Source organism: Plasmopara halstedii (genome assembly GCF_900000015.1).
Source record: "Plasmopara halstedii genome assembly, contig: Scaffold_1583, whole genome shotgun sequence".
Lineage (NCBI taxonomy): Eukaryota > Oomycota > Peronosporomycetes > Peronosporales > Peronosporaceae > Plasmopara > Plasmopara halstedii.
In genome coordinates this window covers 84139-97787 of record NW_020188494.1, presented here as the reverse complement: position 1 = coordinate 97787, position 13649 = coordinate 84139, and the positions used below count along the sequence as shown (strand labels likewise).

General features: G+C 47.8%; 1 protein-coding gene across 1 annotated transcript; it reads left to right on the top strand.

The window, feature by feature from the left end:
• Positions 1 to 2434: 2434 nt before the first annotated feature.
• On the top strand, positions 2435 to 3184 carry PHALS_01613 (Zinc finger, CCHC-type; the record flags this gene model as incomplete). Its single annotated transcript, XM_024716038.1, has 1 exon — positions 2435 to 3184. The coding sequence occupies one exon, from the start codon at positions 2435 to 2437 to the stop codon at positions 3182 to 3184; it is 750 nt and encodes a 249-aa protein (XP_024581676.1).
• Positions 3185 to 13649: the final 10465 nt, after the last annotated feature.

The window sequence follows — 13649 nt, the reverse complement described above, 5'->3', positions numbered from 1 at the left end:
TGCTTAAGCCGTACCGGGATTCGACGTGGCGCCCCAAGGGGCTTGGCCACCCAGATGCCGAACCAGCAGATGGTTTTGAGCACGGAGTGCAACAATTTCCGTTTCCAGTGGCTCAAGGCGATCCACCTTCGCACGAAGTGACGTATTCGTCTGCTCGACGGCTAGTAGCCGCTCCAACGGAGCGCGGTAAACCTCAACATGCGTCAGTCGGTGCATAAAGTGCCTCAGGCTCTCGAGGTCTCCCGCACAGCGGTAGGCGACCTTGGAACGATGCTCAGCGGAGTGTCGATGACGAAGGGCTTTGTCCTCCAAAGCACGAAGAGTACCGCGAGTCATCGGACGGCGATCAACCAAGTTGTCATCGCCCGCCATCGACTCTTCCTCGATGAGAACGGTGTCGTTCGTAATCACGTGGAACGCCTTGTGGGTCAACGTCATCGACAGGGTCGAACCCTATGTCTTGTGAATTGGCGGGGATGCCTAAACTCCGAGAACTCGTTGGAGTTTGAGGTGCCACTTTGTAAGACTGCCCATACGTCGTTGACGCTAATGATCAGAAGGATCATTTTGCTTTGCGTCTTCATGCGCCCCACGCTACTCGGCAGTAGCCCGGGAAGCCGAAGGGTCATGCGCTGAGCTAAAGCTATGGCCCTGAGCTGCTGTGGTCGTACACTCACCCGTGTGAGAGACCACAGAGCTCGCGGGGGCTTGATGGATAACTTCATGTGTCTCTGGGCGACCATACACAGGAGGTCGGCGTGGCACCTTGAGTCTGGCAAACTCAAACCGCGGATGGAGTTCTACGCGCACGTCTACTTCCTTGTGGGTACGCTGTAAGGTATACGGCGAGAAAATTTGCCGGTGCCGCTGCATTCATCGCGGAAGGATCTCCTCATCACATGCAGAGGGTTTGACAGGGGTGAGACCACAGGAATAGTCGGCATTGCGGGTACAGAAGCACCTCCTCTTTAAGCTCGAAGTTGAGCGCTGTACCTATCCATTGGATTTTTTTGAGGCACCAAGAAGCGAGCTTGGAGAGCATTCCTCAGGTCAAGCTCAGTTTGTGTAGTGGTCGGGGGCCCGACTATGTAGACGCCTAACGATTGAGTATTTGCGTCTTTCGCTCCAGTAGCAGGATCCGCCGAGCAAAAGCCGTAATACAGACGATGGTCTAGGACTGAACGTGGTTACAAGCGCATGAGAGCCGCCCTGTGAGTAGCCTCCGCAGCCTCCAGCTGCTGCCCCTGTACCTCGTCGAGGCGATTGGTAATAATACCACTTCCCTAGAAGTCGAGAGGTCGGGGATCGGACACGGTGTTTGCAATGTTCGAGCAGGGCTATCATCGCGCCGTTGGCGCACCTCGCCTTTCTCTTCTTCCCATGCTGGGAAAGGAGTATCTGACTCGTAGTCAACCCCCTCCATATCCTCGAGGAGGAAATCCGTCGCCCATGGTGAGCGCGGTGTGTGGCGCTCGGTTGCCGGGGGCTTGGGATGGGCTTCCCGTGACGTACTGTCCGGAGTGCAGAAGAAGAAGGGCTCTGCCTGCGGGTTCCCTCGGAACCTGCAAGGTTGTGTGTTTTTCGAGACATAGACACAGCGCTTATTGAGCGAAAAATGTTCCAAGATGTTCACAAGGACGTGACGGTGTCTCAGACACGCGAGCCTAGTACGAGGCGACAGTTTGTGTAATCACACAATGGTGTGGCTACACCGTAATAAGGAGCCACTTCGTCACAGGACTACCAGTAGTTATGCATATTAATTAGGTTTTTCTATTTAAACAAGAAATCCTAAGGTTTCGAATATAGACAACTCTTCCCATTAAAAACAACTAGATACAGTTTCAGTTTAGAACAGAAGAGCGTCTGTACCTTGGTAAAGGTTTGAAGTACTCTCAGAGGTAGCGGATTTAGAATCGCTACGCTCGTACTTGGCTTGTATAGAACGTAAGGTCGGTGACCTTAGTTTAGCCTCCTTTAAGTATAGAGCTACGGCAACCCCGCTGCAGCAAACGATGCGTGTACCGGATGAGTGTCAGCGCAGGGTCACAATCCGCAAGCTCGACGGGACAGAGCTGTACCAAAGTCTGGGCTCCGGGTTTCTGGAGTGGAGTCGGACATTCATGCACCAATTCCAGTATGCGTAATTAGCGTGTGACTTTGACTGATCAGAAGACCTGAAGACCTACCTACTCCATTACTACTTGAATGGGACGGCCGAAGGGTACTATAACAAGCAGGTAGAGACTTGGTGGCGCCAGCTCCCGACGCTGGACCATGTTATGGAGCGACTTCACCAGACGTTTGAGAAGCCGATCACTACATCACAGTCAATGAGACTGTTTACGGCAAAGAAAGACACCAAGTGGACTTGACCTGAACCCTACCTATACTTGGCGGAAGTAAGCGATTTGTGCAAGGCCGTGACACGCAAATGCTCGACAACATTATCCACTATTCGTCGTGTGAGCTGCTCACTGTACTAATGGCAAAGTACGAAGCCAGACGCCTCGACTTCCTTGTTCAAGCTGAAGAGCTCGCGCATTTCGCACAGTCTGTCAAAAGTGATCCGAGAGGTCCTGCTTCGTCTGGAAAAGACGTCATTGCGTGTATCATTGAGAGAAAACCACGCGTCGAAACACGAGCGTGTTTTGGATGTGGCAATGTTGGGCACATTTTGGCTGCTTGCCCCCAACGGGAAGAAGAAGAAAACATGATGGTGCCAAGGGTGGCTGGAGGAGACAAGAAGAAGGCAGCTGTATACTACACCTTGTGTGCGCAGGATAGCGGCATTCAAGACAAGGTCTGCATTTTGGACAGCGCGTCGAGCCTGCATCTCGTGAACAACGCAGTACTAGATGCTCGCGAATATGAAGACCAGTGCTTAGTAGCTAACCCTCAGACTGCTGGTGGTGACTTGAATGGGACTGGCCCGCTCAAACCTTGTGGAAGCCGTGTTATTTTTCCGAACTATTACTCGAAGCAGAACGCTGCCAACCAGCGTTCTGCTTCGAGTAATGGCGCTCGCCAAGCCGAGCATTGTTCGCCTAATGAACGTCTACTACGCACCAATGCTAGCTTGCGACATATTGTCGTACGACAAGCTAGAGCCAAAGGATATGGACTCGAGTATACAAACGATCGGCGAGCAAACAGATCGCTCAGCACAGGTGACGTCGTTTGATGTGGCAATGCAAAACAATGCCCTTGTTGTAGAAGTGCAAACCAAACACGAAAGCATCAGCAAGGCTGGCTCCATCATTGCATCGATTACAAAGGTGATGAGCGCGGCAAAGACCTGCAGCGTGAAACACTCATGCATTTTCATCAGCGCTTCGGGTATCTTTTAGACGACACAATCGAGAGGATGGCGCTCGAGGCTGGTGCTCGAGGCTGACTCTGGAATTCAGCTCACGAACTGTCGACGCATGATGGGCATCACGTGCGCCCAGAATAGGCAAACCAAGATCGCGCAGTCAAAGAAAGACACGGGCGCGCACTCCCCGATCGATCACCGGTGGTGTGATCTGCTCGGACCTTAAGGAACCGATGACATCAAAGGACCGACTTGGGAATCGGTTCCTCGTTAACTTTGTCGATCATAAGAGCAATTACAACCGCGTATTCCTAGCGCGCATCAAAAGCCAAGTTGCGAAAAGTTTCACGAAATTCTTGGCGTTATTTGAGAATTGCTTCGACTGTCGTATTTATGTACTACGCGCAGATGTGGACGGTAAATATCGAAACATCGATTTTTTTACAAGTCTGTAGGCGTGTCGCGGCGGGTGAGCGATGCAAGGAATCAAGCATCAAACGGCTAGGCAGAACGCATGCATCGGACCGTTCTAAACATGGCGCGCTATATAATTTTTTGCAAGCAAGATCCCGTTGAATTTTGGGAGGATGCGGTGGAGTACTCGGCCTACATATTGATATGCAGTTCCACGAGCTCAAATGTCAACCAATCCTCACCAATCGAGGTGCTAATAAGTCAAGCACCCAACCTTCGTGACATAGCCGCTTTCGGCTCAGTGTGCAGTAGTACTTCGTTACCCGAAGAAGAATTTTTTTGCACATAGACCGCAGATTGGTATATTCGTGGTTTGCAGCGACGAGACCAAGGGGTATCGCGCGTTCATACGGAAGGACAATGTCGTGATCGTGATCCAAAACTTCAAGAATATCAAGGCACCCTTCGATAAGCAAAGCGAAAAGGTATGCTATGAAGCAGGAGCTGAGGAGGAGACGCCGTCGGTTATCGAGGTCGTTTCAAAAGCAAAAGGCAAGATCGATTAGCAGTCGTATGTATGGGCGTCACATGTCACACGAGGGGCTGCCAAGTGAGCGGCACAAGACACTAATTAAGTGACAAGTGATGTAGCAGCTGTTATGAAAGTTTACGAGGCTAATTCAAAGACACACGCTGAGGCAATGCGCAGCTTGTAAGCTGAATGCTGAAAAAAGGCAATGCTCAAGGAGATCCTAGCTCTTGAAAATAACGACATCTGCAATGGTGGTGATCAAGCGACCGGCCGGGACCAGCATTTTGCACAGTAAATGGGTATTGAAGACTAAAACGGATGCAAACGGCGTGGTAGGGCGTCTGAGGAGTCTTCTATTCTCAACCAAAATGAAGACAAAAGGAACGGTTCTTTCTTTGGCGTCGGACCAACAACCGTGATGATCCGACCATGCCTATCGCACCCAAGCTTGACTCTTGGTGGTCATTTGTTCGCCTTGAGAACGAGAACAAGACGGAGCATCTGCTTCGCCGAGTCGGCGTTGACAGGACTCCCAGTCATGACCGAGCATAACCAAGCTCTGGTCGTCCCAGTGGTGCCTCTAGCAGCACTACAAGTGATTCTCGTAACTGCGGTAAACGTCGGGGACATCAGACTCGATGGCCTGACGAGGTTTCCACGTGTCCGAGTCCGATGGATAGCCGCGCTACCGAGCTCTGTAGAAGCATTGATGGCTCAATTACTTCTTTTCACGATGACAATTCGATCGATCCTCGTGATCGACATACATCTCAACCACTAAGAGACAGATTCTAGTAGCTAATGTAGGGTTGAACGTGGAACGATTGGGAGACTCTGGGAGTGGCAGATTTAGGCAAGGCAGCAGCGTTGCTCGACGCTTGAAGATCACTGCGAGATCCTTTCGAGCCTTGTTGCAGAGCAGAACTCGAAACTCGACGTTCTGACTGATCGTTCCGCTCAATGCTCGGCTTTGGAGTCCGTTTTGAGCTACGGTTTCGACAGGTCTATGATTAACTTGTTCGACCCCAGAATAACGAGAAGCCTAATGAGTTGTCTCACGAACACCGGTTGCACTCTGTTGAAGAGGCAGGCTCTGTTCTCGAGGTACTTCGTGTTGAGTATGTTGAGTATCATTTTAGCCTTAAAGCGTTGGAATCAGTATAGGAGCATTTCTTTGATGTCCGTCAACGATTGTACGCCGAGATGAATCTCCAGGGTAAGGATTTGGTTGCTATTCGTGGACAAAAGGAGAATTTTCATAACCATCTCGATCATGTATAGTAGGATCGGTAGATCCACTCGGAAGATACGACTTTAGCCTACCAGCATAAAGTGTAGGATGTAGGCGCATGCGCGTCGGGATGGCTAATGTATACGCATCACCATTGCGTCAGGTCCAATGAATCTTGGCAAAAAATTCGTGTCATCCAAGTTGGTCACTGCATGTTCAGATAGATCAGATTTGTCGTGCTAAGTAGTACAAGAGAATTTACCTTATATACCCTCTTGTTCTTTCGATCCTGTGCTTTCGCAATTGCGTATCGAACAAACCAAACGATGGCTTGATTCTTCACAATAAAGTCATCGACGTGCTGTTTCTCACGACGAGTCATGTCGTATAGGGGTCTCATTGAGTCAAAATTCGCTTTTAACTCTGTGACAGCGTTTAGGTCTGACTGTGGCTCGATAGTCATAGCCCCCCCCACATAATGTAGATACCTCGCCCATTAGGGAAACATGTACTCTAATCTAGGATGAATACCATAGTTCACATTAAATGACGAATGACTTGTCAAGACATGCGTGGAGTTGTTCAAGGCAAACTCTGCAAAAGGAAGAAATTTGCTCCACTCATTGAACGACGTAGCGTGACTATGCAGTACGTCCTCCGGGACTCAATCCTCACGCTCAGTTTGACCGTCCGTTTCAGGGTGTGCCGCCATTGACGTGGACAATTTGATACCCAGTACTCCAAAATGTGCACGCCAAAATTCCGACGTAAATCGGGTATCACGGGTAGACACGATCTCAACAGGAAGGCGCTGAAGACGAAAAATGATGTCTACAGAGACTTGAGTTGTCTTCTCGGCAAAACTTTTGTCCGAAACAGGCGCAAGATCAACCATCTCGCTGAGCCGGCCCACTAACACATGGATGCCACGGCGTCCATGTGTGTCACGTGGAAATCCGAATATGTAGTCCATACTCGCAGACTTTTAGCTGTCAGTGGTACTGCCAACGATTTAAGTAGGGTCTGAGTGGCTGCTATGGTCTTACTCTCTGGCAAATCCCACCAATTCTCACATACTTGCACACCCACTTGTACATGTATGGTTAATATTTACCCACGGAAAGACTGAAAAATGTATTTTCACGTCCAAGATGGCCACCTGGAGGACTGTCATGGTACTCATATAAGAGACAATAACGCAAACCTTCGTCATTTGAAACAACAACTCTTGCTGTATCCCGTGTTCAACCGCATAGTACAACAATCCATCGTGTGAATGGTGAACACGCGATCTTGTGCGAGACGAAAGATCTTGCATCGCATTGTCGGAGGGGTCATTGAATTACCTCACAAGTCCTAAAATGTCTCATCAGACTTGTACCCTTCGACAATTTCATCACGAACTGTGTCGTATCTTGCACTCTGATCGTCCGACCATATTCGCATTGTCAATAGACCCGTGTATATTTTCGCTTCTGGACTTTGGATCATATTCCGGGAGTCTTGATAACGCATCGACTAAGATGTTCGTCTTGCCTGGCTTGTAGTGCACAACAAAGTTGTATCCTGCAAAGAAGGAAAACCATCGAGCCATTCTTTGCAATCGATGAGGAGTCTTTTACTGCCGTACGCAGTGGGGCATGATCGCATGATCTGTATAGATCGCAAAGCTCTCCTCTCCAAGCCAATTCGCACAGAAGTTAACCAAAGCATACTTTATTGCTTGAAACTCTGTGTCATAAACTGGACAGTCTTGTTCCGCAGGCCGGACTTGTCGCGACTGATACGAAACAACTCGCTCTTGACCCTCATTATCGTGTTGCATCAACGCACAACCGATGGCATAATCGCTTGCATCACATACTACATGAAAAGGCTTTTCGTGGTTTGCAATAAAACAGGAGCTTCTCTCAAGCTCTTTTCACTTTGGCAAATACCGCCTGGTAAACTTTTGACAACTCCCACTCAACGTTCTTCTCTAAAAGAGTCATTAGGTTGCATCAACGCTGCATAATTGAGCGTGTATTTTTGCAAAAAATTGGCCAAGCCCAACCATTGTCTCAGCTGTTCCAAATTGTTTGGCACATGCCAACCATGGATAGCTTTGACTTTCTTCGAGTCCACGAACGCCATTCTTGCCCACAAAGCAGCCAAGAACGAAGATCTCTGGTGCAAAGATAATCCACTTTCTTAAAAGTATCGTAGAGTTCATTCTCTTGTATTACCTGGAAGCCTTGACGAAGATGATCAAGATGAACATCGAGATCAGAATTTTCACCCGTTATCTTGCAATGAGCGAAATCGTCAAAGGAACTCGGTGCCAACTCTCTAAATGAACAAGAACATTAGTGGCTATTCTGTTGAAAGTCGTGGGAGCGTTCTTCAATCCTGTTGGTATCACTAATCATTCCCACAGTATACCACTGGGGGGTAGTGACTGCAGTTAGTGGCGCATCATCCTTGCGCATTCGTATCTGATAAAAACCATCTTTCAGATCGATCGCACTGAAATTAGTACTGCCAACCATTTAACCAAGAATCATAGCCCTGGTTGTAACCGGAGTCCGAGCAGGTATGGTCACATTAATCAATTTGTTAAAAGCGTGAACAATACGCCAACCACCTGTGGCTTTCCATACACAGAATGTTGGATTCCAATGCGGAAAACTACTCTCACGCGCATGACTAGCCTTCTGTCGCTGCGGAAAGAGATCGTCAATTGCAATGACTTATCCTTTTGGCAACGGCCACCGCCGAGTGATACAATACTTTGCACCAGGAAGTATGTCAATCTCATTACGAACGCCTCTGTCAGATGGCAATTCGTCTGGCACCTTGTCTGGGAATATATCAGCATATACTTTGACATCTCCGTACATGAGGTTTGATCCTACAGCTTCCACGACAGCTCATCAAACCTTTGGTTCCGTCAAATACTTCCGCAGTATTGATGTCATGATCGATAGTTTCTTCGACGATCGCACATATCTGCAAAATTTCTTCTTTCGTCAGGCTACGCTTCAGTGTCATCAACGGCAAGAAAAACAATATTTTGACTGAACTTGAAGGATTTTCAATCCCCACGTGACGGATGACATCGACGTCATCATCTTCGTTGCAGGCCACAACATTTATATACTCGCTTGAAGTGTATTGTTCTTGAACACTTCCTTCATCAATACAGCTTGTACCTTGATCAGGGGCATGCAAATACTTGACGGAAAACTTTTCTTGGTGACCTTCTTATTCTTATCTCGGGATGTGTCTATGGCTCTGATTATTCTTCAAACTACCATCGACCATGACTTTCATGTTGACAGCAAAGGAGGCAGTCTTTTCTGGCGCCTGACTGCTCCACCTCCAGTTGGTGCCTTTACTTTCGTCTGCTTGGGCTTTTCTTTGAACATGGGGGGATATCGCACACCGCAATTTCACTGGGGACATCTGCGACAGCTTCAACAGATGCATATGCCCATGCTGTTTCTTTCGTCGTCATGTAGCTCGAATTAGTGCTGGTCAACTTGTTGACGACGATCTTCATATTCATCCAGACAATGTCAGGCTGGTAACGCTTCAACCATGGCATGCCTAAATTTATATCAAACTTATTATCGAGGTCGAGTAGGATAAACTCGTCTTCACCTCGGAAGTTTCAAACGTTTCTGCCAAGCGGATGACTTGCTTTGGCATCTTCATTCTCGATATTATTGTGGAAACTGCATGTGCATCATGCACGTTGGAGGCAGAGTTCTGTGGATTCATAACATCCGCAGTACTCTTCTCGGGCCCAGTAGGGATCCCAGCACCTACAGGCTGCTCTCGTTTTTTACCCTCGGGAGCGTTTGAACAGACGACCTTTATAGCGTCCGCGGTTATCCGAATGAGCATCCTGTGTCTGTTGTCGACTCGGCAAAGATACTGTGCAGTTCTGGGCAATATGAACCGGCTTTCCACCACGGAAACACTTTCCATCGTTGCGGGCACGCTTCCTTTCAGTGTGAAGCTAGATGCCCATTGGCTCTGGACCATAACATGTACCGGTCGACTGAAGCTCTTGCCTCGGTACGAAGCCATTAAACTTGGCTTGGATTGCTGAACTCTTCTCGCATCGCACTGTTGATGGCATCATTTAGCGTCTTGGGATACTCACGGAACTATTGATCCCGGACTGGACCACCATTCAAGCCCTCCATGAACGTTACAGCGTGCCAATTTGCTCATCGACAATGCTCGATACCAATTATCTAGTACGCTGTGCATACGAGTTTAAGTCGTAACGACCTTGACAAAGCTTCAAAACCTCGACACGGCACGGAACTCACTCTGTAGTGGTTCAAACACCTTCTTTAGCCCCACTTTAGACTGTTCATAGCTGGGAAAGCAGTTTAGATTGGCTAAACACTTTTCATACGACCAACACCCCGCACGACTGCAGGGTTGGACATCGCGAACACTTGCTGCAAGGGGTCTCGTACTTGTCTTGCAGTGATCGATCCATCCAATTTGTCAAACCAACGGGTAGAGAGGCTCGTTCTCTTCACCGCGGTCCAAAGACACGTTCATCTTCGGATGTACGATGATACGGGGGTTGCGACTTGCTTTCGAGATTTCATAATCTCATCATGCAAGAAACTGATGGCTGCGTTCTTCTTGTCATCCGGGAAAGACGACTGCAGCTTCTTTAATGACTTCTTGCATCCGCTCGAGTGCCATCCACTCATGCGAAGCAAATGACGAAACATGTCATTTGTCAACACCTCTGTTGGCGGTACTGATGGATCGAGTGGTACCTCACTCCTTCCATGGTATGCGCGACGTGCTTAATAGCCGCGTCGTCAAACCGAAATTGTGTGTCACTGAAACACCCGCTCGAAGTGCTACCAGGTGTAAGAGGGCGCTGTTCACAAACAGTCCACAAACACAACACACACACTTGTGCGACAAGGAAGCGAGAGGTTTTACTAATAGAATCTTGGGTTCCTGATTTATAAATCAGGAGCGTTCTAGGGTTCAACCTCAGATCCAACTGATACAAGATCTTGGGTGTACGGAGCTTGAACTTTGAAAGCTTAAACTTCGAAAGCTTAAACTTCGGAAGCTTGAACTTTAAATTTCGTGGAAGGTGTCCAATATAAGAGGCTGACTTACGCCACCCACTTCTAAAGACAGAGACACGTTGGTCTCGTCACCAGTACAGATCCCCAAGTAGAAACCAGCATTTTGTATCACACAGAACGTTTGTGGCTTCATATAAGAAATCACGTATGACTTTGGGAACACCATACTGTAATTTTCTTTTAATACTTTCCCACCGTTCATACAGATAGTATATAAATGTAATGGATAAGTGTAGCCCATTACACTATACAAATGCGCATAAGTGGAGGTTGAAGTGAAAGCTAAAATCACTCTGTACGCTTTATTTATTTTATTAATCTTGCCATCCAGCATTTGGATATTTGTTGCAACAAGCAACTTATATTGGAGAAATTTACACTAAAGTAGTACCCTTCGACCTACGAGCTGTATACAGTGAAGCTACCATCGTATTATCCGAAGAAAATGATCACAACAATTCTCCAAATTTCGACCCATTTTTTCATCGAAAGTCATGCGGCAACGCTGCTCACATCACAAGAACTCCTTTAGAATTATTCGTTTCCTAATCCCGTCCTTTCCACTGTAAGAGAGCGCTGTTTCGAACAGCCCCTCACACGCTTGTGCGAATAGGAAGCGATTCCCTCCGTGAAGGGAGAAGGATAGTCCCGACTTGCAAGGAAGAAGAGCGACTGAAGGTCTTTAAGTTAAATTTGCAAATGAATTAAAATAAATTAATTGTTCCTTAACGCATGCTAAACATCCCATGGGCTCCTAAAAGTTTCACTAATCTAAACTTGGGTCCCTGATTTATATAATCAAAGGTGCTCTGAAATGGACCTCAGCGACAAGACTAATACAAGATCTTGGGTATACGGGGCTTGAACTTCGAAAGTCTTGAACATCAATTTCGTGAAAAGTATCCAGAAGAAGTATTAACCTTACGCCGCCCACTTTGAAAGACAGAGAAGGTAAAAAAAGATCCGAAGATTTTTTCTAGATAGCCGTCGTTTCCTCGCAGTCAGTGCTCTGCTTGTTACCTCAACGAATGAATTTCATTTACGGATAACAAACTCAGCTTATGCTCCGGTACAAACGCAATATCTCTGTGATTACACTACCTGCAACTGTTCCAATCAGTTAACATAAAACCAAGTCAAAACGAATGAAGACGTTAACCAGAGAAAATTAGGAGCAGCCTGAAATCTTAGGATTACCCCGGTCATACGTACTCGAGCAAATTTCCCTTACAGCTTCAGTTCGCCAATTTCCCTTACAGCTTCAGTGCTTTTTTGTTGAGCACACCAAACGAAAGTCCTGACTCAGTAGTACTGTCAAATTGTGCCCCCTTGTTGTTCGCCGAATCCTTCGGCAGGCCAAACACAAAATCCATGTTTGTGGACTGCCAACACCCGAAGGGTACCGCCAAACTGGCCAGCGGCGCCGCCGCATTCGGATAGGGAATCACCCTTTGACACATCTCACACATGCACACATAGGAGCTCGTCCATTTAGACAGCTATGGTCATCAGTAGTGGCAACTCACATCTGTAGGTCTTCTCACGACCAAGATGACCATCAAAAGATGTGTCGTGGGCCTCATAGAGGATACAATAGAGGATACAGTTCTTCAAATCCCCATCGTGAGGAACCACAAATCGTGACGTATCTTTCGAGTCGGTGCTATATTACAGCATATCAGTGCAACCGTGCACGCAGTCTCGACGACAACTTCTTGTCTGAGTTTCCAAACTTTTTGCTCTCGAGAGCCCGTAGCAGCGCTACGCACATATCATCACCCCCGTATGCGGCGCAGATCAAATCCGTCACGGACGACATCACCGTCGTGAGATGAGCAAGCTCATAATTCGGTCTGCGTGACAACGCATCAGCCAAAGATTCTGCTTTCCTGGCTTATACTTCTCCTCAAAGCTACAAGCTATATTCAGCGAAAAAGAATACCCACCTGGCCATCCACTTCGAAAGGTGAAGCGACTGAATCGCAGTACGTTGTGACGCATGATACGTGTAGATCACGAACGGCTTGGAGCCTAGCAGGCGAATTCTGAACTTGACAAGGGCATACTTCATCGCAAGTATTTCCTTGTCGAGAACTTGATAGTTCTTCTTTGGAACCTTGAGCTCGTGAGATACGAACGCGGTCATCCGATCCCGCCCCTCGGAGCCTGCTTGCAGCAGTGCACAGCCGATGGCAAAGTCCGGAGCGTCACAGACGACTCTAGAATGACGATCAGGATCTGGCAACGCCAGTATTGGTGCGTGAAAGAGGCTGGCTTTGACGTTGTCATTATCTCCCCGATGCTCGGTGTGCCAACACCATTCCGCATCCTTATTAAGAACATTCGACAATGGCCGTGCCATTTCTGCATAATTATCGCTAAACTTGTGCAAGTAGTTGGCGAGGCCATATCACATGCACAAATCCTCTTAATTCTTTGAAACCGGTCAGTCCACAATGGCTTTGACCTTAGTGGGGTCCGCTTAAAGGTCGCACATCCCAATGAAGTACCTTAAAATGGATTTCTTCATCGACGAAGATGCACTTGTTTGCAGTAGCATACAGCTTATTCGTGCGCAAGCACATGAATATCGCTCTCAAATAGACAATGTCGTTCCCTTTATCCATCCTCCCATGTTCCGTATGATTGTGGACGAAGATGTCGTCGAAGTATCTCTGTTCATACGCCCGGTGGGGTCTGAACAACTACGATCAAATGTTGCTGGTGCATTTATCAGCCCTTGAAGCATCACCAGCCACTCCCAGAGTATGCCCCGCGGAGTGCTCACCGCTGTCAGCGATATGTCACTTGCTCTCATGAGCAATTGGCAATACCCATCGACCAAGTCGAGTGCACTGTACTTTGTACATCCAACCATGTTGTTCTGGAGGACACCCTTCTTAGGAATCGGTATCTGTGCCGGAACAGTGGCAGCGTTGAGCTTATTGTAAGCGTGAACTTTACGCCACTTGCCATTCGGCCTATGGACACAAAAGGTGGGTGTCAAATGGGGGAACTTGCTCTGACGCACCATTCCAG